A 25,881-nucleotide genomic window follows, 5' to 3' on the forward strand; every position below is an offset into this window, starting at 1 on the left:
CCTAAACCTACCACAGCCTTCCAATTGTATCACCATTCCTGTAACTGTTAAGCAGCATGTAATACTTAAAAGATTGCTAAAAAATATGTTAAGATATGACATAAGATCTTAATGGAGAAACTTGTAAAAATATTTTTTGGAAGTAACTAAACATCTGATGCCTAGCTTCTATGAAGACCTGGGTTTGATACTCAGCACTGTAAAGAACCGATTAAAATCTTTAAAGGCCATTAGCTGTAGGAGTAGAATGTTGTTAGACATACGATGACGCTTTGTTGCCCTATTGGAGCATTTGGCTTCTGTCAATAAGGGAAGCATCATAAACAACGGTTTGTATTTGCATGCAGACTAGTTTATACATAATGACTTAATGTAAATAGTTATAGCAATGTGTTTCTAAAGAGAAGACAGAAAGACTTAGCAGAGCCTTGGGACGTAGCTCAAGTTGGTAGAGTGCTTGCACAGCTTGCTCGGAGCCTGGAGTTCCAGCTCCCTGTGCCATATGAGTATGGAGGCACATATGTGAAATTCCAGCACTTAGGAGATGGAAGCAGGAAGATCCTAAGGTCAAAGTCACTCTTATAAAACACTGCTCCCACCCAAATCTATATTTAACAATTATATATTTATATTTGCCCAAGAAATTTTAAATTTAAGCAGAGAAAGAAAAGATTGAGTTACATACTGACCTGTGTTAAAAGCATACTTATCAATCTGGAGATTTCTTTAAAAAACAAAAACAAAAAAAAGTGGGCATATTATACCCAAAGAACTTTATATCTTACTACAGAGATATTTGCACTTCTTTGTTCATTGCCTCTCAGCTCATAACAGCTAGGAAATGTAATCAACCTGGATGTTTATTAGTGATGACGAGATAATGAAAATGTGGTACGTGGACTTAGCTGTAAAGGAAAATGAAATTTGCATGTAAATAAACTAGAAAATGTACCGGATGAGGTCACACAGGCTCAAGAAGATAAAGGTCACAGGTCTTTTTCATAATGAGAGGTCTTTTGGGAGTTTATCACAGGACACGTGCAGAAGCTAGGGGCTAGAGATAGGCCCTTTGTTGGGTCTGCACTAAGGGAGGTTAGTGGGACACAGGTGGAGTGAAAGTGGGAAAACTGAAGGCAAGACAGTTGAAGCAGCTAGGAGTGGTGAGGACTTGGGCCTGAGGAACCAGGGGAAGGCTCAAAGGAGCTGTGTGGGATCCTGTGGTTCTGCAGTTCAAATAGACAATACAAGAGGGCATAGTCCAATATGTGCCTTATGAAAGGTAGGGTAGGGAGTACTGTGAGCTAAGGTTTAAGCTGAGAAGGGGTTGGGTGGGTTAGCCAGAACAAGGAAGGTGACTGCACTAGATTGTAATCTGTTGTGGTTTGTTTTATTTGTTTGTTTGTTTTGTTTTGCTTTGCTTTTGTTTTTAAAGAAAAAATTGAACCTAGGCGATGCACACCTTTACTCCCAGCACATGGGAAGCAGAGGCAGGCAGTTTGAGACCAGCATGGTCTACATCAAGTTCCAGGACAGCCAAGACTACACAAAGAAACCCTGACTCACCCTCCTCTCCCCTCCACTAAATAAAGTCTAAATGTAGAGGGGTTGGGGATTTAGCTCAGTGGTAGAGCGCTTGCCTAGCGCAAGGCCCTGGGTTCAGTCCCCAGCTCTGAAAAGAGAAAAATAAAAAAAAAGAAAATCTAAATGTAGTATATATAAAAGTTTGTTTAAAATGTGACAAGTTTAATAATCTTAGGGTTTAGGGGCTGGGGATTTAGCTCAGTGGTAGAGCGCTTACCTAGGAAGCGCAAGGCCCTGGGTTCGGTCCCCAGCTCCGAAAAAAAGAACCAAAAAAAATAATAATAATCTTAGGGTTTTGTGGGGGTTTTTTTGTTTGTTTGTTTTTGTTTTTTAAGGTACACCATAAGGTCGTGTGTTAATGATGTCTTTGTGTGTTACAGATGGCAAGCAACCAATTTTGAGTTTGGGTATGGACCTGCAGTTGGAGTGGATGAAATTAGAAGATTTTCAAAAGCATCTTGATGGGGAAGATGAGCCCTTTATCACAGCAAATAGGATTCCCAGCAGTAAGTGACTTGCAGATTATTTGCTTTTTCCACAAATGTCGATTTATAAACTAATGTAATTTTCCTTATAGATTTGTTGAGGGATGCTGTGAAAAATGGAGATTATATTGCTGTGAAGGTTGCACTGAACTCAAATGAAGAATACAACTTGGATCAAGAGGTACTATGTTTTTTTGGGAAAAAAAAAAAATCTCTCAAAGAAGCATAGAAAGTGGTTGGGGATTTAGCTCAGTGGTAGAGCGCTTGCTAGGGCCCTGGGTTCGGTCCCCAACTCCGAAAAAAAGAAAAAAAAAAAAAGAAGAAGCATGGAAAGTGGTTGTGACACAGTATGGTAGTTCAGTTGTTTTCTTAGAGAAGTAATACATGATTGTGTCACTTTAAGTGTGCATTAGAGTTCTTAAACTTCCAGCCCTCCAGAGTGACTGCTTTAGTAATATTTACTGTTCTGTTGCTGTAATAAAACGCTCTGACCAGAAGCCACCTAAAGAAGGGAGAGCTGATTTGGACAAACCCTTCTAGCGGCATTGGAGTTCATGTTGGCACAGAGTCTGGGCAGCAACAGTGTGATGGCAGGAGCAGGAGTCTGAGAGGTCATGTCCTCAGACACAAAGAACAAAGCAGAGGCAGTCAGTCTGAGGTAGAGCAAGGATCTGTCTGTCTCAAAGCTTATCCCCAGTGTCGTACTTGCTCCAGCAAGGCTGCACCTCTAAATCATTCTAGACAGTGCCACCAACTGGAAAACCAGTGTTTAAATACTTGAGTATATGGGAGACATTTCTCACTCAAACCATGTCTGGGGATTTATCCTGTGCTGTAGTGGTAAGTAGTATAAAAGAACTTCTGTTTTTATGTGGCTATTATATGCTTTTTTATTTTTTCAAATGAATTTTAATTTTTATTTTATATGCATTGGTGTTTTGCCTGGTTGTATGTCTGTGTGAGACTTTGAAATCTTGGAGCTACAACCAGTTGTGAGCTGCCATGTAGGTGTTGGAAATTGAACTTAAGACCTCTGGAAGCAGCTAGTACACTTACCTGATGAACCATCTCTCCAGCCCCTTTAATTTTTTTAGTTCAGATAATTAATTTTAATGTGTATGAGTGTCTACCTAAGTGTGTATATATATATATATACATATATATATACATATATACATATATATACATATATATATACATATATACATATATATATACATATATATATATATATATATATGTGCACCATGTGCATGCAGGAACTTGCAGAGATCAGGAGAGGAGTTAGATCCTCCAGAATTGGAGTTCTAGCTACCTGTGAGCTGTCATCTGAGTGCTGGGAATTGAACTGAATCCTGTAAGAGCGACAAGTGTTCTGAACCACTGAGCTACCCCGCCCCCAGCCCAGACTGGCCTCAAATGCAATGCTTATGTAGGTCATATTGGATACAAACTTGCAGAAATTCTTCTGCCCCTGCCTTCTAAGTGCATGAGCCATCATACTTGCTTGCTTATACATGGATGTTGTAAAATTTAATAGTAATGCTTATTTTTTTTGAAACAGGAACTCACTGTGTATTCCTCACAGGCCTGGAATTCAGAGAGGTCCACTTGCCTCTGCCTTGAGTGTTGGGATTAAAGTGGTTAATTCACCACCATGCATGACAGCAACCTTTATATTTTTAAAATTCTAGGAGCTAGGGATATATCTTAGTATATAAAAACCTTGCCATGAAATATGAGGACCAAAGTTTGAATCCACGTAAGGCAAGCACAGTAGCTAGCATCTGCGATCCCAGTGCTACTAGGGCAAAATAGGAAGTGGAGACCGGAAAAATCGGAGATTTGTAGGCTAGCTAGCCTGCTGTATACAGTAGAACAAAAGAAGTGACCTTGTGTTTAACAAGGTTTGTCCTCTGATCTCCACCTATGCCCACTCGTGCTGTACACATCCTAGGGCTGGGGATATGGCTCAGTCAGAAAAATGCTTACCACACAATCCTGAACTTGGATTCTTGGCACATAAAGAAAGAACAGGGTCAATAGCACATATCTGGGTGGCCGAGAAAGTAATTTATTCCTTGGGCTTGCAGACCAGCCAGGTTAGTTGAATTTGATAAGAAACCTTGATTCCGAGAAGAGTAAAATGGAGGGCTGGAGAGACGGCTCAGTGGTTAGGGTGTACTTGCAGGGGGCTGCATTTCAGTTCCCCGCATGCAGATGGCTCCCACTAGCCTGAAAACTAGAGGTCAGGAGATCCGATGTCTTCTGGGCTTACATGCCTATAGCCCCACAGAGTACATAGACTTACTACATAATTAAAAGTAATAAAAATGAATCTTAAGAAATAAGATAGTGAACATTTGAGGAACACAATAGCCTAAATATGCATGTCCCATATGAATACTTACTCACAAAAGTCTAAAGATTTTTTTTTTCTGATTACTTACAAGAATATTTTGGTGAGTAACTGTCTTAGTTAGGGTTTTACTGCTGTGAACAGACACCATGATTAATGCAAGTCTTATAAAGGACAACATTTGATTGGAGCTGGCTTACAGGTTCAGAGGTTCAGTCTATTATCAAGGTAGGAGCATGGCAGCATTCAGGCAGGCAGGGTGCAGGAGGAGCTGAGAGGTCTACATCTTCACCCAAAGGAAGCCAGAAACAGACTGAACATCCTCAAGCAGCTAGGAGGAGGGTCTCCAAACCCACCCCTCCAAACACACACTTCAACAAGGCCAAACCTTCTAATAGTGCCACTCCCCAGGGCCAAACATATACTAACCATCACAGCAGCCTAACCTAAGTGGATGATTGACTCGGTGTCCTTTAGTGATTTCTTCTTGAAATATCTTGACTAAAGAGACTTGCTTCTAAAATGTTTCTGATTAAAGACTAACAAGGTTTCACTGTCACAGGATTCTACTGGGATGACACTGGTGATGTTGGCTGCAGCAGGGGGTCAGGATGACCTCCTCAGACTCCTTATCACCAAAGGAGCAAAAGTGAATGGGCGCCAGAAAAACGGGACTACAGCTCTCATTCATGCTGCTGAGAAGGTTTGAGACTTGACTGTGAGGGGAAACTGAGAATCTTTTTTCCTAGTAAAATATAATGGTCATGTGTCGTGAAGCCCTACTTTGTAGTTTCAGTGGGTCCGTGACATGAGTCTGCTACTAGCAGTACTTTGTAATCACATTTAAAATTGATTACCAAATCAGCAGTTTATAGTGAGTAAAACTTCTAGTTACATTGCCAGTGTTTATTTCAATCTTAAATGATTTAAAGAACTCACAGGTAGAATTTCTCACCTGCGAGCTACAGGACAGGCTGCAAGTGGCACTTGGCTGACAAATCATCAAAGGACTAGACCGAGGAGTTGGCCTTCCGTGGCCCTCCAGTGGGAAATCAGGGAGCCTGTGTCCAGTCCCCTGTGTGGAGTAGAATGTACTGAGTCTTTCCTGTCTGCAAAGCATCTAGACTGTAAACCTGTCTTTCACAGAGATCTTGGGATTCAGTTTATTTGGGTTGGTTTTTTTCTCTCCATTTATTCATTTGTGTTTCCTGTTCTTTAATAGAACTTTCTAACGACGGTAGCTATTCTGTTGGAGGCTGGAGCTTTTGTCAATGTTCAGCAAAGCAACGGTGAGACTGCACTCATGAAGGTAAGCCTTGAGTTTCACAGTGGATGTGTGTGTTGGTGCTGCAGACTGGGAAAAGCTTAGGGACAAGGCCATCGTCCCCGAACCTCAGCAGCTCTCATATAATAGAGGTGGATCTGCAAAGCAGTATAACATAGTGGGTCAGTGATGTACTGGTACCCAGCGAGTCATGGGGTGAAGGTCAGCAGGAGTTGGGGGAGATGGAAGGAACTGCGGGTTTCAGTGAATGATAACTATGCTAGGAGTAAAACGTGCCGGAGAGAGGCAGGCAGCCCGAGATTACACACGGTGTAGGTTACAGATGTCTTAGGTAGTTTCTAGCCAAGTGGATGCATATTCCTCAAAGCAGAAGGAAGAGTGCGCCTGCTAAGCTAGAAAGAGAGGCTTTTCCTATTATCAGTATGTCCAATGCCAGTTAAGAAACTGACGTCAGAGGTCCATACACATTGGCTGAATGCCTTTTTTTTTTTTTTCCCCCGGAGCTGGGGACCGAACCCAGGGCCTGGCGCTTCCCAGGCAATCGCTCTACCACTGAGCTAAATCCCCAACCGGCTGAATGCCTTAATGACTTTGTCTAGCATGAGTCAGGTCATGTGCCAAAGGCGTAATTACAGTACAGTCAGGGTCAATGTCACATGAATGGGTGCCCAGTATCCATCCTCATAGGTTTAGACACCTGGGGGTAGGAAAAGAATGTGCTCTCATTGTTTTGTATTTTGTGACTCCATCTCCTACGTAATTGTGACTTATAGGTATGTTTTGAGTTCCTGCTGTTGCCCACCACCCTGTTTATATCTTTCTTTGAGTGGCAGATTACAAGTACCTCACTAGCCTCAGCCCAGAGTGGCTCATTCCTCCGCAGTAATTCTAGGTTTCTGGTCCACAGTGCTGCTAGGACTCAGCAGATCCAGTTGTCCATAGCTGGCTCTGTCTTCCTAATTCTTCCCACAGGTACAGCTTTGCTTACGCTGTGATCTAAGCGGGGATTTCTCTGCAATGCCAAGTTCTATCCTGTCAGATGTGAGGAGCGAATTGGATTGCAGTACAACCACAGGCTTGTCCTGAACCTTGTGTTCTATAACACTCTTTCTCCTGGGCCTCCTGTCAGACCCTTAAGGTCTAAGCCTTGATCATTGTTTTGTGATTCCTCTCTATGGCTGATTTGGGTTTGCATAGTGTTATTCAGGAGTCTAAGCTTACATGTATGTGTAGTCTTTCTGAGTATGGCTGCCTTTTATCACGTAAGTACACCAAAGGTAGCACTCAGTAGTGTCTTACTGAGAAACTACTTGACTGCAGATGCTTAAGCTCAGTAGAAGAAAGATCACAGGAATGGAGAGGGTCGGGGCACGCCACCATCTTCTAGAGGACTATCCAGGATTGGGGCTGTTCTAAGGGCACGTGGGAGAAGTTCCCAGATTAAAGGGCGGTTTTATTCTAATGCTCCCTAGTTCAGTAGGGAGTGTGTTCTGGAAAAGACAAGCAGTTTGAAGACCTGAAAGGAGAGTCCTGAAGTTAAGTGAAGTAATATTAGTCTGAACATAAATAGTTTCAGGGATCAAGTGAGCAGTTCTCCAACACTGTATGGGGTCAAATTGGCAGGCCATGGCAACAGGTGAGAGCTGATTTCCCTGAGTTAGGGAGCTGTGGTGGCCAGAGGTAAGCAGGAACTGGACATCAGCTGTGAGAAGACACCATTGAAAGGTAAAAGGCTGCTGGAAAAATGAAAGTCTAGAGGGCCTGGAGAGGGTGTGTCCTAGCAGGTGCCCCGGGGACTGAGCTGTTCCTCGAAGCAACCTCTAGTTTACTTCTTCACTGCTGTCCTGTTGCTAATGCTTGCTAATACCCGTCCCCAGGTTTCTTCCCTTTGCTTTATGAGGCTTTGTCCTCTTCAAAAAGAGCTGCCAGCCACATGTAGAGAAGCTAAAGTTACCATGGTTTACAATGCCACTCCTCTCTCCTGACCTAGGCATGCAAAAGAGGGAATTCGGACATCGTCCGTCTTGTGATTGAGTGTGGAGCTGACTGCAACATCCTGTCAAAGCACCAGAATAGCGCACTGTACTTTGCAAAGCAGTGTAATAATGTGCTTGTATATGAACTGCTGAAGAGCCACTTGGAGACGTAAGTGTCAGGTGAATGGACCAGGGTCACGTCAGAGTGGGAAAAATTTATAGACGACATATTTGGAATGGTTTGTGTAGGGAAATGTTCAGAAAAGATTATCCTGAGGGTTTCTCTCTTCAGTAGATTGTGAATTAATAAGTGGCATATTTATTGTTTCTGTACAAGTTACCAGAATCTTAGAAAACCATGAGAACATCTCCGTAAAGTGTTAAGTCTAGGACTGGAGACGTAGCTGAGTTGGTAAAGAGCTTACCTAGTATGTACAGAGCCCTTGGGTAGTCCTCTTAAAACCAAGCCTATAACAGCACTATTTAGGAGGTTAGGACAAAAAGAAAAATCTCGAAGTTAGGGTAGAACTAGGGTAGATCTCTAGAATATGGATACATAGCTAGTTCATGACCAGCCTAGACTAGACTGTGTAAAATGCTTTAAAAATTTAACCTCTATCCTTAATTTGGTAAAAGTGTGTGTGTGTGTGTGTGTGTGTACACCCCTGTGTCAACCAGAGACTGACATGTTTTCCTCTCTTACTCTCTATTTGTGTGTGTTATTTTTCAAGCAAATTCTGAATCACATTCTGAGTTTGTCTTATCACTGAAGAATTCCTTTGATGGGCTGAGGTGTGGTTCTGTGGTAGACCTTTTGCCTAGCATGTTAAAGTCTGCAGTTCCATCCTGAGTCCCACATAAAAACGAAATTTTAGCAACACCTGCCAAAAAACACTGCTAGAGGGGATGAGGTCCTTATTTGCCCAAGTAATTTTATGAGAACAGCCTGGGAGAGACAGCCCCACGCTTTATTTTGTAAACTGGGCACATGTTGTAAACAATAAATTTAGGCAAGGAATTATGCCGCACCTTGCCTGCTGTGTCTGCCCGAAAGCCTGCCCTGGGCATTTCCTATGAAGAGTTTCTGGGAGCCAGTTCTTCCTGCTTTCTTTGAACAGAGGAAGAACTGCAGAGAACCTGTCAGTGAAGTAGCCAGCCATCTTCCTTTGCTCAGGAGTGAGGGGCTCTCATTTCTCATCTTCTTTGTATTGGTCCAATTTTAGTATTTGTGCTGCTGAAGGGAGCAAGTGGGGCTCTTATTAATGATTTTTCATTCTTGCATATAGACAAGGGCTAAGCGACTTTTTGTGCCAGCCAGCCACTGTTTCAAGGGTTAATATTATGAAGATAGCAAAAGTTTCCCTTGGTCAACCTCTGGTCCCGTGCGAGGAGATGGATGAGAAGGAAAGTGAAAGGCTACTATCCTGAGAGGAAAGCCAAGTGAGGCCAGAGTTGTGTGTAGGTCCTTCCCACAAAGGTGCTGCTGGGTTGTGGCGTCACGCATAACTGCAGCTACTCAGGCAATTAAAGCATACAGATTGTAAATTCAAACCCTACTTGGGCTACAGAATGAGTTAAAGGCCAGCCTGAGCAAAGTTTTGTATCAACATAAGAAATGAAGAGAGATTGGAGGGAGGTGGTTAAGAGAGTACCAGGGTTTAGCACCCATGTGAACAATGTGAACATGGTCTCATTCACATCTGTAACCACAATACACTGAGATATGAGACAGGAACTCGGTGTTGGCATCTCTGGGTGCCAACCTAACTGGATAAAGAATCCCAGATTCAGGGAGAGAACTGTTCCAAAGAAATAGGGCAAAGAATGATAAAGCGCAACACAGTGCTGTCTTCTGGCCTCCACATAGCCACACAGGGGCAGGGACAAAATGAAAATTGGAAAAGCAGTTTCTAAAAGGTAAGATCAGGGCTAAGGCTAGCTCAGTAGTAGAGCAATCGTTTTAGCCATGTGCAAGAGCCTAGGTACTACAAAAAATAAAATAACACTGGGCAGTGGTGGTGCATTCTTTTAATCACAGCACTCAGGAGGCAGAGGCAGGTAGATCTCTTTAAGTTTGAAGCCAGCCTGGTCTACAGAATGAGTTCCAGGACAGCCAGAGTTACACAGAGAAATCCTGTATTCAAACACAATTAAAAATGCAGAGTTAGAGGGCAGGCTTTTATGGGCATCGTACAGTATAAATACATCTTTTGGTGGGTTCCTTTTGCAGAGGGGGTAAAGGGAAGGCAGAGTCTGTTTGCCAGTCTTCTTTCAAACTCACTGTGACTAAGGCTGGCCTTGAACTTCTGATCTTCCTTGTGTTCCTCCTAAGCACCAATATGATGGATGCATGTCGTCATACCTGACATGTGCTGCTAGTGATCAGACCCTGGGCTTCCTGCGTGCTAGGCAACGGACTACACCCCCAACCCCTGAGGGGCATATTTTAAATTTCAGTGGTACAGTGGGATACAGTGTCATAATGATGCAGTACCTAATGTTTAATTATCAAGTCAGGGTAACTGAAGGATTTTAATTTGTTAACAATAATTACAGTTACTAATGTGGTATAGTGTAATAATTCAGTACATCTTCATTAAAAGTTTTAAAGATCGGGTCTTGCTCTAGCCATCCTGGCCTCAAAACTCTTGGTCATCCAACATTAGCATTCTGAGTTCTGAGGCTTGAGTCGCCACACCCAACATTAACAGTTTTCCTGTGTTGTGTTAGCCTTTCAAGAGTTGCAGAAGAAACAATCAGGGATTACTTTGAATCTCGCCTTGCTCTACTGGAACCTGTTTTCCCAATTGCATGTCATCGGCTCTGTGAGGGGCCCGATTTCTCAACAGATTTCAATTACATGCCCCCTCAGAACATGCCTGAAGGTAAGCTATGTCCCATTCAACTTCAGTATTTGTAGCTGTAGTGTGTATGTAAGGATGACTTTGAAGGAACTCTGGAGAAGACACGACTGTGAGAGCTGGCAGAGCTGCCCTAGCAGGAAGTCTTCCCATCCGCCTTACCTGGCACTGTGAGTCCTCTTTAAAATATTGCTTCATGACTCTTAAACTGGAATCATTTTTTTTTTTGTTCAAAGTTTTATTATATCCACTAAGTTCCTCCTTGTTTGGCTTGTTGCTTTTTGAGATAAGGTCTCACTCTGTAGCCTTGCTTGTCCTGGAACTTGCTGTGTACATCAAGCTACCCTTGAACTCAAGAAATCTACCTGCCTTCTCTCCTGTGTGTTGGGATTAAAAATGTGCTCTACCATGCTGGTTTGGGGCTTGTTTGGTTTTTTTCAATACTCTTGGTCTTATCCTCCTGTCTCAGCCTTCTGAGAGTTACGATTAAAAGCATGAACCATTACCTGGCTTAACTTTTTAAGAAAACCTGGGAGGGCCAGCAGGTACTGTCCTCCCTCCCATTGGACTTGTGACAGAGCTATGAGCAGTTAATGGGTACTGGGTGGGGGTCATACTCCTCAGCAGAAGAACTAATAGTAAGAGCCTAAGTGACTAACCCAGCCGCGCTCATGCAAGAAACCATAATTAACTGGAGTGGACCATCAAAGCAAAAGGAAGAGAGGGACCTATTGGTTTGGTGGGTGGGTGGAATAAGAGTATATAGTATATGATCAGAGTATGAATACCTGAAATTGGAAAGGAATAAAATTAGAGTCCACAAGGGAGGGCAGAGAACTATCTCTCTCCCTTTAAATGGAAAATAAGGCCTTGGCTATTTTGTTAAACATCTTTATCTACAATGTTAACAAAGTATTTAAGACTGGTGAGGGGTTGGGGATTTAGCTCAGTGGTAGAGCGCTTGTGGCCCTGGGTTCGGTCCCCAGTTCCGAAAAAAAGGGGGAAAAAAAAAAGACTGGTGTGGTAACTCAGTGGGTAAGCCCTACTACCAAACCTGGTGACCTGAGTTTGACCTCTAAAACTCAACATGGCAGAGAGAACCAACTCCCTAGAACAGTCCTCTGGCTTCCATACACCATGTGCTGTGAGGGTGCTGTATGCTACATAATGTGTTTGAGTGGATTACTGCTACGGGCACACGTGAACAATTCCAGGAACTAAAACAGATGCAGATGTTTATTCGTACATATAATAAAGACAAAAATGTGTATTTATCTTAAACCTGTCATCCTAGCACTTAGAACATCTTCACATTACACACACTTGTAAAGGACAGTCAGCTTTCAGAGCTTTTGGCATCCAGTTCCAGGGCTTCTTAAGTACCCTTAAAGGTCTCTGCAGGGAGCAGGCACACATGCATGATAAAGAAGGAAGCCACCACATAAGTCTCTCTTGTGGGGTCACTTGGACAAGATCTGTAGAGTTCTGAAAACTGTAGGATGAAGTCCAGGTGCTGAGTGATGCTTTAGGAGCATCTATCTTGTCTCCTCCCCATCTGTCCCTAGGATCTGGTGTCCTCCTCTTCATTTTCCATGCAAACTTCTTGGGTAAAGATGTCATTGCTCGGCTTTGTGGACCATGCAGTGTGCAAGCCGTGGTGCTAAATGATAAATTCCAGCTACCTGTTTTTCTGGTAAGATTTTTTTGGTGGTTCATTTATTATTGAAAATTGTGATCAGATCCAGGTTACATAATATATGTTGGTTTTTGGAGTTTTTAAGACAGGGCCTTTAAAATAATATACATACTTGACCACCTTGGTATAAGTGTGAGGATCAGAGGGCAAACTGTGGTCTTTCCATCATGTGGTCGCAAGGGATAGCCTTGGGTTATGCTTAGCAACAAGAACATCTATCCACTTAAAACAGGTCTTGTTGCACAGACAGCTCAGACTACTGGCCCTCCTGCCTCTTGAGGTCTAGAACTGTGGGCATTCAGTATCAAACCTGGCATAATTTGGAGGACTCATGTGAATGCTGGGCATACATGGCAGTCAGCTGTCTTGCTTGACCAGTGAGCTTAGGGTGTAAGAGACGACTCCACATTTGTCCATGTAAATGTATGCATGCATTCAGTACATACACAAAAGAACGTTCAAATAAAAACGTGTATTTCCAGTATCAGTGACATTCACACAACCCCACTTACTATAAAAGAAAATGATCCAAACATTGTTTTGAAACATTTAATGTTCACGGTAAATCATGGGACCAACAATGTGAGAATATATTCTTAGGCCTGAGAATATTGTGTTCATGCTTGTTAATGGTAGTTTGTTTTTTTGTATAAAGGAATGCTTTTTGGTGTTTATGGTTTGATTTGGTTGAAATACTAAGTTGGCCTTACACCTGCTTATGGAAGAGCACACCATCAATTTAAGCACTGTATTGAATGTAGCCATAGTGTTTATATTTTGGCCCTAGGTAGTCTAGAACTCAGTGCAGACCTGGTGAGCCATGAACTTGATACTTACATCTCTGCTTCCCAAGTGCTGAGATAAAAGACCCAATAGAAATAGTTTAGTGGTTAAGAACATTGTGTATGGGCTGGAGAGACGGCTCAGTGGTTAAGAGCACCCGACTGCTCTTCCAGAGGGCCTGAGTTCAATTCCCAGCAACCACATGGTGGCTCACAACCATCTATAAAGAGATCCGATGCCCTCTCTTCTGGTGTATCTGAAGATAGCTACAGTGTACTTGTATATAATAAATGAATAAATCTTTAAAAAAAAATACATGCTTGAAGACAGAATACTCACACACAAAGTAAAAAAATAAAAAAAAGAGCATTGTGTACATGCATGTGGTGAAGACAGATGATGCCAGGTAGTCATTCTGGAGTCTAGAAGGTGAGCTATCAAGTTTGAGGTTTTTCTGGGTTCTGGGCTACACAGGGAGATATTATCTCTAAATTAAAACACACACACACACACACACACACACACAAATACCCTTAAGTTCACTGGTCTAAATAGGTTCCTGGTCTTTATTGTAGATGTCACAGCTCTGATTCTGACTTTATCTTATCTCTCTCCCCTCTAGGACAGTCACTTTGTTTATTCATTCAGCCCTGTTGCTGGCCCCAATAAGTTGTTTATAAGGTTGACGGAAGCACCCTTTGCCAAGGTGAAAAATCTCTGCTTCATATTTATAGACAGTAACTGCTCATTTTTTCCCTTTAAATTATACATCCTTATAACACTGAAATGTCGAAGAAATAAGATGTATATGTTGGGCAAATATGTGTCTTGAGTGTAGACTTTGGCTCAGGTATGCAGGCCTCCCTCCTTAGCAGCCCAAACCCTACCTTCAGTACTAAACTGCCACTGGGCTCTCTAGGAAGGAAGCTGGATTGCTGAACCATTCTAATGGTTCCACTGATGAGCAGGATTATATTTTTACTAAAAACAGCAATAACCTTAAAGATGGGAGCTGTGTGTACTGACACATTCACTTCTCTTCTGTAGGTGAAGTTGCTAATAGGTGCTTACAGAGTACAGCTGCAGTGACCCATCTCTCCTCAGCTGGATCCCCGAGTACCTACCGTCTTCGTTGCAGTTTGGAATTGTGGTGCACTGAAATGTTCATCCGTAGTTTTAACTATAAACTTACAATGTAAGCCCTGCTGCCTGTTTAGCTTTGTCTACCTATTTGTGCCATTGTTCGAAAACGTTCAATGTTCTGCTTAGTTTTTCCACAATGTGGAATATAAGAAATATTTAAGGAAATTAAAAACTTTTGAATTGAAATTTTCTACTAGTCTTTGTGAGTTTGTTCTTTGAAAAAAACAAAAACCAGATTCAGGCTGGGCCACACAACTGAGAGTTGATGGGCAGCCATGTCTACAACATGAACCCTTTACAAATCAGGTCACCACAAGTGGTGTTCATTTAAAGCAACTTAATTCTTTTTCTCCTGACCTCTCTATTCCCAGAATAAAGACTTGAGACTGAATTAAAAGCTTGTAACTCAAACAACCCATTTATTCTAGTCCTCCCTGCTGGAACTCCACCTCCTATTCCTTCCTGCCCCAGCTAATAGGCCATCAGCTTCTATGGACAGGAGATGTTTCCATGCAGTACACAACAGATGTTCTCCACAGTAGAAATGTGTCCTGTGGCATGCAGACTTCAACGCTTGCTCCATAAAGTTCTGGATTGCTGCTTTTGTGTCAACAGGAGGTTTTCCTCACAGCATGCTGTGACCTGTAAGAGGCAAGGCCTTTGTCAGAAAATAGGAAGGATAGACACACACACAGGCATCTTGTTTTAACATGGCCCCACTGGCCTCAAGTCTGATTACAGGTATGCCCCACTGACCATGCCTGAGTTACTATGTACTGTGTGTATGCACCTCTGTACTCTTAAAGAGGTTTCAGCCCTAATCACCATGTAGCAAGCTTTAAACAGTCAGTACATTTCCTATTGGGGCTTCTCTAATCTAGTGATTAGAGAAACATACCTTAAGATCATTTTTCTTTTCCTTTAAGCCCTGGCTGTCTTGGGAACTCACTATGTAAACCAGACCGTCCTCAAATGCACAGAGAATCTCCTCCAAGTGCGCCAACAAGACCTGCTTTTTCTTCAACCAAGTTTTTGCCAAGTGTCCTGGGCTAATTGGACAATTCCATGTAGCACAAGCTGGCCTTGAACTCACAGAGCTGCCGATGCCCCAGCCCACTGAAGGCAGGGTTTATAAGAAATCACACTACTACACCCACTAAAATGGCCACCAAAAAAAAAAAAAAAATCTATTATAAAGCAAGTGCTTTAACTAGTGCAAAGTGTACTTACAAGCTTTTAAAAGAATAAAACCTTATTTTCTGCCTCTCTACCACGTGGGCCAGGCAGTGGTGTCACATTTAATGCCGGCACTCAGGAGACAAGAGACAGGTGGGATTTTGTGAGTTTGGAGTTAGTCTGGTGTACAGAGGACAGCCAGGGCTACACACACACAAAAGGAAGAAACCCTTTCCCCTGCGGATGGGGATTTTGAGAAATAAAGATTTAGGCCATGTGGTTCCACAGCTTTCACTCTGACATACACAGCCTATGTGCAAAGATCTCATATTCAAATCACTGCTTCAAATTTTACTTAATGAAAGGGAGAATCTACATATATAGCCATCTGAAAACTTAATTTCAATAAGATAACCACAGAGTATATAAACTTACTCTAAGCATATTTGAACAGTTAAGCCATAATTGCCCAAAGGGCTTTTAAATTTAACACTGGTACTAATCCAGTGACTGCAGCAGGCCAGGACCAGGCCTAGGTACAGTATGTTATGATTGTCTAAAGGCCAGGCAGCAGGATCAAACTGCAAGGTGTCCTTCGTAGAGCGACATAAGAGGAAGCAAATGCATACCTTAACTAGTGCCCACGGGTCTTCCAGGGCCTTGTAACAGTGGATATTCTGACTCAACCCTGCGTGTCCTGCCCACACATGTGCTCTCCAGTCTTGGACAACCATCACTGCTGGTCCACAGTGCCACCCCTGAAGCAGCAGAACAGGTCAGGTGGCAGGATGGAAGTTCCAGGGGCTTCTCCATTTTGTTTTCAAAACGGAAAATTTATTGATTCTTTATTCCTAAACAGATGAGAAAGGAGCCACTATAACTTCACATATATACTTCACATTACCCATTTTAACATCATACTTACCAAAGGAACATAAGGTAACTGGTAAATTTGGGACTTGAGAGGACCTCTAAAAGACAGAAGATAGGACAGCATGGCCAGGCGGTCGGTAAGTGTTGTCAGAAAAAAATCCATTCAAAGAAACTAAGAATTTAGATGGGGGTGGATGGGGGAGATATATCCCAAATATGAATGCTCTTGAAAGAAGACCCTTCCCTCTAGGCCTCACTAAACATTTCCATTCTAGACCCTCACCTACCCACCCATGCACATCAATATGGAAACACAAGTCTAGACTCTGTGACTAGACCTAATGCCTCACCCCAAGATCAAGGACAGACATAACTCTGGAGTGGCAGTAGGAAAGGATCTATCCAAGTGAAAGCCCTCCAGGCAACCACTGCAAGTCTTTAGAAGGTAGGGATGTTTCAGAAGGCAAGTCACTGCCCTGGATTTCCCTCCCAGCTTGGTGCATGAGTGATGGGAGGGAACCTATCAGGAGCTTAGGGCTACACTGCACCCTTCTGTGCTGACATCATCAGAGGCAGCAACTTAGAACAAAGAAGAAAACCCATATATGTACTGATTTCATCACCGAAGGGCTCCCTTCTCTCTCTCCCTCCCCTTAACCCACCTCACGCCCCTTATTCATGGCCACTTCCCTGGCCTTCATCCTTGGTGCCAGGGAACTCACCCACACAAGAGCAGGTTACTAATAAACCTGCATTTAAAGAACAAAAACAGAGGGGTTGGGGATTTAGCTCAGTGGTAGAGCGCTTGCCTAGCAGGAGCAAGGCCCTAGCAAGGCCCTGGGTTCGGTCCCCACCTCCGAAAAAAAAAAAAAAAAAAAAAAAAAAAAAAAAAAAAAAGAAAAAAAAAGAACAAAAACAGAACATGGAAAAGACTTAAACTTTTTTCTTTCTTTAAAATACGGTCTCTCGTTGGGGATTTAGCTCAGTGGTAGAGCGCTTGCCTAGGAAGCGCAAGGCCCTGGGTTCGGTCCCCAGCTCCGAAAAAAAAAAAAAAAAAAAAAATACGGTCTCTCTAGATTTAGTCCACTGTCCTGGAATTAAAAAATAAAAACAAAGAAGCAAACACCTCTTAGACACAGTCGTAAGGTTTCAGCTCAAACAAAACACCAGGCAGGAGTGTGACACATTCCTTCAGTCCCAGCACTGGGAAGCAGAAGCAAGGTGAACTGGAGGCCAGATTGGTCTCAGTTTCAGCAAAAAACAAGAAAGACAAAGAAACGAGGATTCTACCCAAGGTGTAAGTTAGGTGACTGGACGTTTGCATGTGCAAAGCCCTGGGTTCAAAGCCACAGAAGCACCAGACACAAATGAAATGATCTGCATGGTACATGCCTAATACCCAGCACTCACTAGCTAAGGCAAAGGGATTAAGAGATGAGGATGGCTCTGGTAAGAAAGAGACTGGCCAAACTTCCAGAAAGCCTAGGTTTGACTCCCAGCACCAACAGCAGAACTCACATCTCCAGCTTCGGGGAATGCAATGCCTCCTTCTGGCGACTAGAGACCAGGCACACATGTGATCCATAGACAGACATGCAAGCAAAACGCTCATACACAGAAAGATGGGAGGGAAAACAATCCAGGAAGAGCTGGCTACACAGTGGGTTACACAATTAAGACTGTCCCACACCAAACGACGACACTGGGACTATTACCTATGGCAAGTGTAGTGAGCCAATCCGAACTGGAGCATCCAGAATTGTAAGCAGCAGCAGCAGCTTCCTTTCTAAAGTAGGAGACCCAAAGGACCTAATGCAGCAGTCTAAGGCCAGCATTCTGGGCTGTTAAGTTCTTCTCCAACAGACCAGGGTCTTCAGTAGATTCATGTTGTAACAACCTATGGATAGAAAAATTTTAGAGCATTAAAAATCAGACATTGTAACAGGTCTGAAGTTCTGAACAGTAATCAACATTTAAGTAAGATACCATTGCGTCTTGCATGGTCTATTTTTAAATTTCATTTATTCATTTACTTATTTATTTTTAAAGATTTATTGCTTTTAATGAATGTACGTATACTGTTGCTGTCTTCATGCACATGGGAAGAGGGCATTACAGATGGTTGTGAGCCGCCATGTGTTTGATGGAAATTGAACTCAGGTCTACTGGAAGAGCAGTCAGTGCTCTTAACCCTTGACCCATCCATTTCTCACCATCCCCCGTGTCAACTTATATTTTGATGAATTATTTTTATTCTGTGAGTAATTTCTCCAATCCAAAATAATCCAAACTTCATCTAAGAACACTGACTAAATTAAGATTTAGACTAATTTGGGGTTGGGGATTTAGCTCAGTGGTAGAGCGCTTGCCTAGCAAGCGCAAGGCCCTGGGTTCGGTCCCCAGCTCCAAAAAAAAGGAAAAAAAAAAGAAAAGATTTAGACTAATTTAATACCATGGCAATAAACACTATAAACCCTAAAATCTGCTAGCAAGTGAAACATTTTTATTTACGCTGTATCTGTGAGCATGTCACAACTTCTGGGAAGACGTTCTCTTCTTCTTCCACCATGTCAGTTCCAGAGATCAAACTCATGTGGTTCACACTTAGCAACAGATGCCTTTATCATGGTGCCATCTTGTGGTCAGAAAGAAGAGAAAACCGTTTTATCTAAGTCTTCATCATGGTTCTAGATTACAGGTGCCTTGACACAACTTAAACCCCTGTGATAGGGCCTCACATGTGAGCATCCATTCAGTCGCTCCCAAGTGACTGTCAACTCCAGTTCTAGGGGAATCCAATGCCTTCCGGCCTCTGTGGGTACCAGGCACATGTGTACCAATGGAGCACACATACAGAACACACAACTGCATTCTTAAAAATGATAACGCACCATATGAAAATCTTAACTTCTACTATATCTACAAAAACTCTTATGCCAAGGCTGCATACATTTATCTACAAGAAAAATACTTTACATAATGTTCTCCAGAGAGCACAAATGTCATTTTTAAGTAAGAGAAAGGTGTAGAGTTTATCTGTTCCTTGCAAAATGTGTTTCCATAATATCCTGGAAACATTATTAAAGTAGGATACAAAAGCAATGTAAAAATCACAACTATCAGACTTCAGGGTTTTTGTTTTTTTTTTTTTTTTTTTTTTTTTGGTTTTTGTTTCTCTTTTCTTGGTGGCGTTGGTGATGATAAGTGTTTGAGAAAGGGTTTTTTTTTTTGTTTGTTTGTTTGTTTTTTTCCTGTGTGGCCCTGGCTATCCTAGAACTCACTCAGTGGATTCAGTCTGGTCTTGAACACAGGAAGTACATAACCACAAAACACTGGAACTCTACCTAGACCAGTACAAAAATGTTGCTTAGGTCTTAAACCTGACCTAAGAAATACTGCCACAAATGATAATTCTGGATGGGATATTGATGCAAAACAAAGGCTTACAAAATTCTGCACACACTTACTGGGGACTCACTGGCCTACTAATATGTACCTTCTTGAGTTAAAGAAACCATAACAATTTATAGAAACCACGGTTTTATGTGCTATAAATCAAATTTAAAAACTGTATTAGCAAAGTATGAGGAGAAGGGAATCCCTAAGTAGGCCAAAAAATTAAACAAGGCATTTTCATAGACTCAGATACACAGTACCATGCATAGTCATGATCACAAGAATGTTAAAGATACTGTATTCCTAGGAAAAGAGCCACTCTCTACCAATGCACCATTGTCTGGGCCTTCTGAGTGGTAGAAATGATCGACTTTTGCACCTTGTATCAGATATAATACATGGTACCTATTTACACTCAGTGTATTAGAAGCTAAGGAAGCCTAGGTAGAAGAGATAATACACACAGCCCAATACTGTGGAGGCTGAGTTATTCAAAGAACACACACACAGTAACAGCTCAAGGGTATTTAAAGGGAAATATTGAAAACCTGCTGCTGTAAAGTAACCTAAATAAATGGTGACATTTCCTGATTACCTGCAGTTGTCCAGCCTGAAAGAATGACAATCTACTAGTCCTCCCTACTCAGCATGATTCTTTCCCAAGCAATGCACATTTCGTGGGGACTTATTAGGAAACAAGATCACAACAAAGACAGAGAGACCAGTGCTCACAATGGCCCTTCCCGTGTGACAGACACAGTAAGTGACAGTGATCTAGGAGCTTTTCTAAGGGAAAATGAAAGTTTTTTAGTAAATTTTCATGTGCGTGTCTGTTCAGTCTACACGTGTGCACTACATGTGGGCCCGTGACTACAGTAGCAGGGTCATGGGCCACCATCTAGGTACTGAGAATGGAGCACAGGCTCTTTGGAAGAGCAGCCAGGGTCTCAACCACCGAGTCAATTCTCCTATCATCTCACTTTTCCATTAAAGGTCGAGGTTACCAATAGGCTTGTAACATAAAATCTAGTAATTTACAAACCAGTGATCTCATCAAACACGGTTTTATTTTTGTTCCCAAGACCTCGTGTATCACAGTAACTTTGCGCTTATGCCACTGAGGAAGACCTTCAACTCTGACGTCCTTACTCTTTATCTCCCAAGTGCTGGAATTATAGTGTGCACAACCTCCAGTGGACAAGTAACTTCAAAGAAAAAATAATTAAGCCCAAGTTCAGATAACTGCACTTGAAACACAGCAAACTCCAGCACAAATGTAAGACCATGCAGAAAGTCAGATGTAAGGAAATGACAGGAAGGGGGCAGTGCTGAGAACTGCAGCCTGGCTCAGCCTCAGGTCCACACTTCCCCTCCTCTTTTACTTTGTGCTTTTGAGACACAGCATCCACAGCCCAGCCTAAATCTAGAATGCAGTGTGGGCCAGGCCTCGGGTGAATCCTGCACCTGCAGCAGTCCTGCCCTCCCTATGGGGTGGCAGATGCTGGTTAGTTACAAGGGACCGACCACTTAGCATCACATCCGTCTCTTCTTGGAACTAAGTTGCTCAAACTCCCCCTGAACTAGCTCAGAAACACACACAGACTTGAAGCAGTGATCCTCCTGCCTCAGCTTCTGGAGCAGCTGGGATGACAGACCTGTGCCACAATGCCCAGCTGGACTGAGCATTCCAAAACAAACCTCCAGCATGTCCTGTGTCGTTTCCTGTGCATGTCAAAGTAAAAGGCTAGTCAAGGAAAGCCGTAAGAGGGCCATCAAGGATGGAATGGACCAGTCATGAGCGTTTATTTCACTGCTTTCTAAGCTACTGCCCCACTATGTAAGCTGGCCTGGAGCTCAGGCTCCTCCTGAGCCTGCCTGTCACTGTGGGGAGGCAAGTAGGGAACAGCACACGACGACAGTTCAGTTCACATGTGGTCTGAGGAGGATGAACTCAGATAGCTGCACTGCTTTCTTTAAAAGGCCAATTTTAATTGTTACAATCTCCAAACGGCCAGCTGCTTATTTAATATATAAGCCAGTTAATACATAGAGAGGTGGAGAAATCACTCAGCGGGTAAGAGCATCGGCTACTCTTCCAGAGCACCCACATGGCAGCTCCTAACTGTCTGGGAACCAAGATCTTCATTCAGACATACATGCAGGCAAAACAAGTGTGTGTGTGTGTGTGTGTGTGTGTGTGTGTGTGTGTGTGTGTGTGTGTGTGTGTGTGTAAATAAAATAAAAATAAATTATTAAAAGGCATGAGAGGGGGGTTGGGGATTTAGCTCAGTGGTAGAGCGCTTGCCTAGCAAGCTCAAGGCCCTGGGTTCGGTCCTCAGATGGGGGGCTGGGGGCGGGGGGCTGCATGAGAGGTGAGAGAGCCCGCAGTAGTCAAGGGCACTTGCTGCTCTTACAGAGGACCTGGATTGTGTTCCCAGCACCCATAAGGAAGCTCTGGATCCAGCTATGAATCTTTGTTCTGGCCTCCTTGGCAAGAGGCATGTGTGTGAATGCTTGCAGAGAAAACTCATACACATAAGAGAAAAACAAGTCTTTTTGTTTTCATTAAAAATGTTAATGGTATCAGCAAATATCAAATAATGTTCAAGCTTTTCTAACATTTGTTAAAACAGCACCCTGCAGAGAAAACCAAGCCTCCAGGCAAAGCATTTCATGGGTGTCATTAAAGCCATGTGCATATAAACTGTCCAAATGCAGCACGAGTGGAATCCAAACACCACGTGGACTGTGCCTTTAAATGAGTATGGAAGCAGGTGCTATACAGACTGCTGAGGGAGGGAGGGTACCCCCCAACAGGCAGGACCCACCAGCAAGTCCACCCAGGCATGACCTGAGGCTGAGGTCCTCATTTTCAGTCTCCAGGCTCTCATTTTCAGTCGTCAAAGGAGCTGCCAGGGTTGGTTCTTCCCAGTAAACTCAGCCATAATTTCATATGATCAAATGTGGATATATGAACCTGACAGACTTCCCCAACTTCACAATCTTTGCCACTGTCAGAAGGCAGTCAAGGAGGAAGGGGCTGGGCCTTCGGACACAGGAAGTAACCCTAGCTACCAGGAAGGCTAAATACGAGGCCAGTCTGGGTGACAGAATTTCAGTCATCTTTGTTAAAACAGCAATTTAAAGCAATTAGATCACAAACTATACTAAAGAGTATACAAAAATCAAGTGTAATAAAACTCTTTAAACTTCACATCTCAAAATTTCATGCCTCCATGTGACATATGGTGAGGCCTTCAGTGCCTTTCCCAGTACAAGCTCTGGGCAAACTGCACAGCGCCTCCCTTAACTCATGGCATCCTTAATCTTCACTGTGCCCCATTTCAGTCACAACCAGCCTAAACTACAGGGCAGAAAACGAAGAAAAACCCCATTCTGATTGTGCTGATGATCCCAATACCACCCTGAATAAAATGCCTGTTTACTAATTCAACAAAAGTGCAGTCAGCACCAATATAAGGTCTCTGTGCCCCAACAAGTCCCCCTTAGCAGGGGGCCAAGAACTGCTCAATATGGATCACAACCCAACGGAGACGAGTTAGAAGCTGTGAGAAAGGTGCACGCCCGAATGCTGGCCAGAGACGGTGTACAAGTTCTCGGGAGGGAACTGGACAAACGCCTTCAACAGCAGACCCAGCTCACGCTACTGAGACCAGTGAGCTGAGGAAAAGAGCCTATGGCTTCAACCACCCCAAAATGTCCCCTTGGTTCCTCTTAGAAGTGACTATGAAGGAAAAACTCAGGCTCTCAAGGTTACTACCATCTTGTTTCTCACTTGTTTCCTTTCAAGTAATTCTGCAGAGCGCTCAACTTTCACTTCTCTTTGCCTAGGGGACAAGTCCAGCTGTCAGTCCTCTCTAGTCCTACTGGTTTATGCACTGTGTTTTGCCCACAGTCTCACAGCACACCCTACAATGGCCTTGAACGTACGATCGCTCTGCCTCTAGAAGACATCAAGTTTACTTTCAAATTTTTTGTTTTTTTGTTTTTTGTTTTTAAAAAAAGACAAGTAGAACCATGGTGACCAGGCTGCCCTGAACTCCGAGATCTGCTCCGAGTGCTGGAATTTTGGATTAAAGGTGCACACTATAGCGAGGGTCACTTGTTCATTATCAAGTTATCTTGTAAGTTGTTTACATATATGTAAGCAGGTACATGAGTTCAGTTCACAGAGGGGACAGAGAAGGGACAGAGGGGCTGCTAGATCACCAGGAGCTGGTTTTCAGATGTCACATGTGTGCTGGGAACTGAACTGGGGTTCTCTGAAAGATTAGCAAGTACCCAGCTGAGCCATCTCTCCAGCCCAATTGCTATTACTTTTACTGATGAGTTAGCACCAGTTTTTATGTGGCACATACTTTTAAATATCACAAGAGCTTTCTATGTGGATATTGATCTTAATTCAATTGATAATTTTCAAAGCCAAATATCACCTCTACACTTTCACAAAGATTCCCAACACCCAATTAACTAAAGTCCTGAGCTTCAAATAACAGTAACTAACCAATAAGGCTTATGTGTCACTTGGGCTCCAACCCAGGCCATCCTTGTGCACACTTCCATGTGCTCTACCATTCCATGCCAACTAGCAAGTCTCGATTTCTCTACTCTGAAATCCCACTTCCTGTGCCCTAACTCTGGTGTATAGTCTGGGACACTTAAAAGAGCTCCCCAAATTGCTAGTTATCTAAACAACAGATACAAATGTTTTTAAAGTGTTTAACATCCAAGTAGATTGGTGTATAAAATGGTACATGTGTGGAAGCCAGAGAACAAGTTAGGGAGGTCACTTCTTTCCTTCCCGAAAGGGGTACACAGAAATTAGACTGTCTTCAGGCTTGGCACTAAGTCACCGTCCCTCATTGTACTTTAAAGTGGCAGGTGCCACTTTCTCAGGCAAATTGGCTTTGAACTCTTGCCTTTTCCTCCCAATTAGTTGGGTCTAGAAGCACCTATCACCATGCAGAACTTCGTTGGCATGACTACCTTGCAAAGAATCCTCTAATTGGTTCCTAAATGGAACTAGATCTAGCTAGTTTCTCATTATTTTTTTTAAAGATTTATTTATTTATCATATACAAGTACACTGTAGCTGTCTTCAGATATACCAAAAGAGGGCATCAGATCCCATTACAGATGGTTGTGAGCCACCATGTGGTTGCTGGGAATTGAACTCAGGACCTCTGGAAGAGCAGTCGGTGCTCTTAACCACTGAGCCCTCTCTCCAGCCCCCTAGTTTCTCAGTCTTATTAGGGATTCCTTACAGCTTGTGTTGACTTCCCAGATCCCAACATGTTCTATGAGGAAGGGGCTATCTGTTCGTATATACCACCCAAAACAGACATAACCAACTGAAAACTGACACTTCATACCAACCAAACCCTGGACAACAGGACTCCTATTGCATTCAATGCTTAATACTTGCGTTGTCCTTTCTTCATGTATATGGAAGGCAAGTCTCAAGTTAACCTTCTAGTTCTAGAGCTCCTTTGCCGACCCTTCCTACATTACTGTGGTCAGTGCTTCCTGTCATTTGCGAGATCATGCCGAGTGCCTTAATGTTCAGAAGACAAAACACTGGCTAATTGGAGCTTTGATTTGGTCTCCCACACACATCAGAGAGCCAGACCCCTAATCTAGGACTGCTTCTAGAAGCTCCTTTTGGGAGACGAGTTCTCACAATACAACACAGAAACTCGACTTCAGCCATCTGTAGGCCGACTGTAAAGGTGCACACCATCGCACCCAGCAACAGCTTAGCACTCACTCTTAAGCCCTACAAAGGTTTTAAAAATAAAGGATTGACCAAACACTGTGTTGCCTTTATTACTTCATCTGTGTGGCATGACAGTCATAAAATATTTGTATATTTTTACTATACATTAAACAGCCCCAGGCCCCATGCCTAGAAGCTAAATGTGCTAGATTTTGCCATTTTTGGTAGGAAGGGATTCAGAGGGTGTGTGTGTGTGTGTGTTATGTATGTATGTATATACATATATATAGAGAGAGGGAGGGTTGTTGTTTTTGTTTAGATAGGGTTGGTAGCGACCTACTGAGGAAAAGTGAGTCATGTGGGTTTTACATAGAGTGGTGCTCAGTAGTCCTCACAGGTGGCATTTTCTACTCATGCCAGTTGCCCTAAAGTTTCACATTTGGAATCTTTTGGATTTTAGACTTTCAGACAAGGAATAAGTCCAGCTCTCGACCATGATGCCTCAGAACCCAAATTCTGGGACATGGGAA

The 25,881-nt window shown here is 42.9% G+C and overlaps 2 protein-coding genes across 3 annotated transcripts in view; one reads left to right on the forward strand and one right to left on the reverse strand.

Moving 5' to 3' along the window:
• The window catches only part of Mphosph8 (M-phase phosphoprotein 8), a 27,870-nt gene extending 13,511 nt beyond the window's left edge, over nt 1-14,359 (forward strand). The window contains exons 6-14 of the mRNA NM_001017375.2: nt 1,962-2,087; nt 2,159-2,247; nt 4,988-5,128; nt 5,648-5,734; nt 7,701-7,855; nt 10,417-10,571; nt 12,113-12,240; nt 13,649-13,732; nt 14,074-14,359. Coding sequence (NP_001017375.2) covers nt 1,962-2,087; nt 2,159-2,247; nt 4,988-5,128; nt 5,648-5,734; nt 7,701-7,855; nt 10,417-10,571; nt 12,113-12,240; nt 13,649-13,732; nt 14,074-14,115 — 1,007 coding nt within the window. The 3' untranslated portion in view covers nt 14,116-14,359. The remainder of the gene's footprint in view (nt 1-1,961; nt 2,088-2,158; nt 2,248-4,987; nt 5,129-5,647; nt 5,735-7,700; nt 7,856-10,416; nt 10,572-12,112; nt 12,241-13,648; nt 13,733-14,073) is intronic.
• Pspc1 (paraspeckle component 1) overlaps nt 13,648-25,881 on the reverse strand; it is an 83,519-nt gene continuing 71,285 nt past the window's right edge. For both annotated transcript variants that reach the window (XR_015638017.1, XR_015638016.1), the window contains 3 exons: nt 17,934-18,115; nt 15,975-16,196; nt 13,648-14,811 (listed from right to left, as the gene is read on the reverse strand). The gene's annotated coding sequence lies outside the window, so the exon portion shown is untranslated. The remainder of the gene's footprint in view (nt 14,812-15,974; nt 16,197-17,933; nt 18,116-25,881) is intronic.

This window comes from Rattus norvegicus, chromosome 15 (genome assembly GCF_021556685.1).
Source record: "Rattus norvegicus strain SHRSP/BbbUtx chromosome 15, alternate assembly SHRSP_T2T, whole genome shotgun sequence".
NCBI classification, from domain to species: domain Eukaryota; kingdom Metazoa; phylum Chordata; class Mammalia; order Rodentia; family Muridae; genus Rattus; species Rattus norvegicus.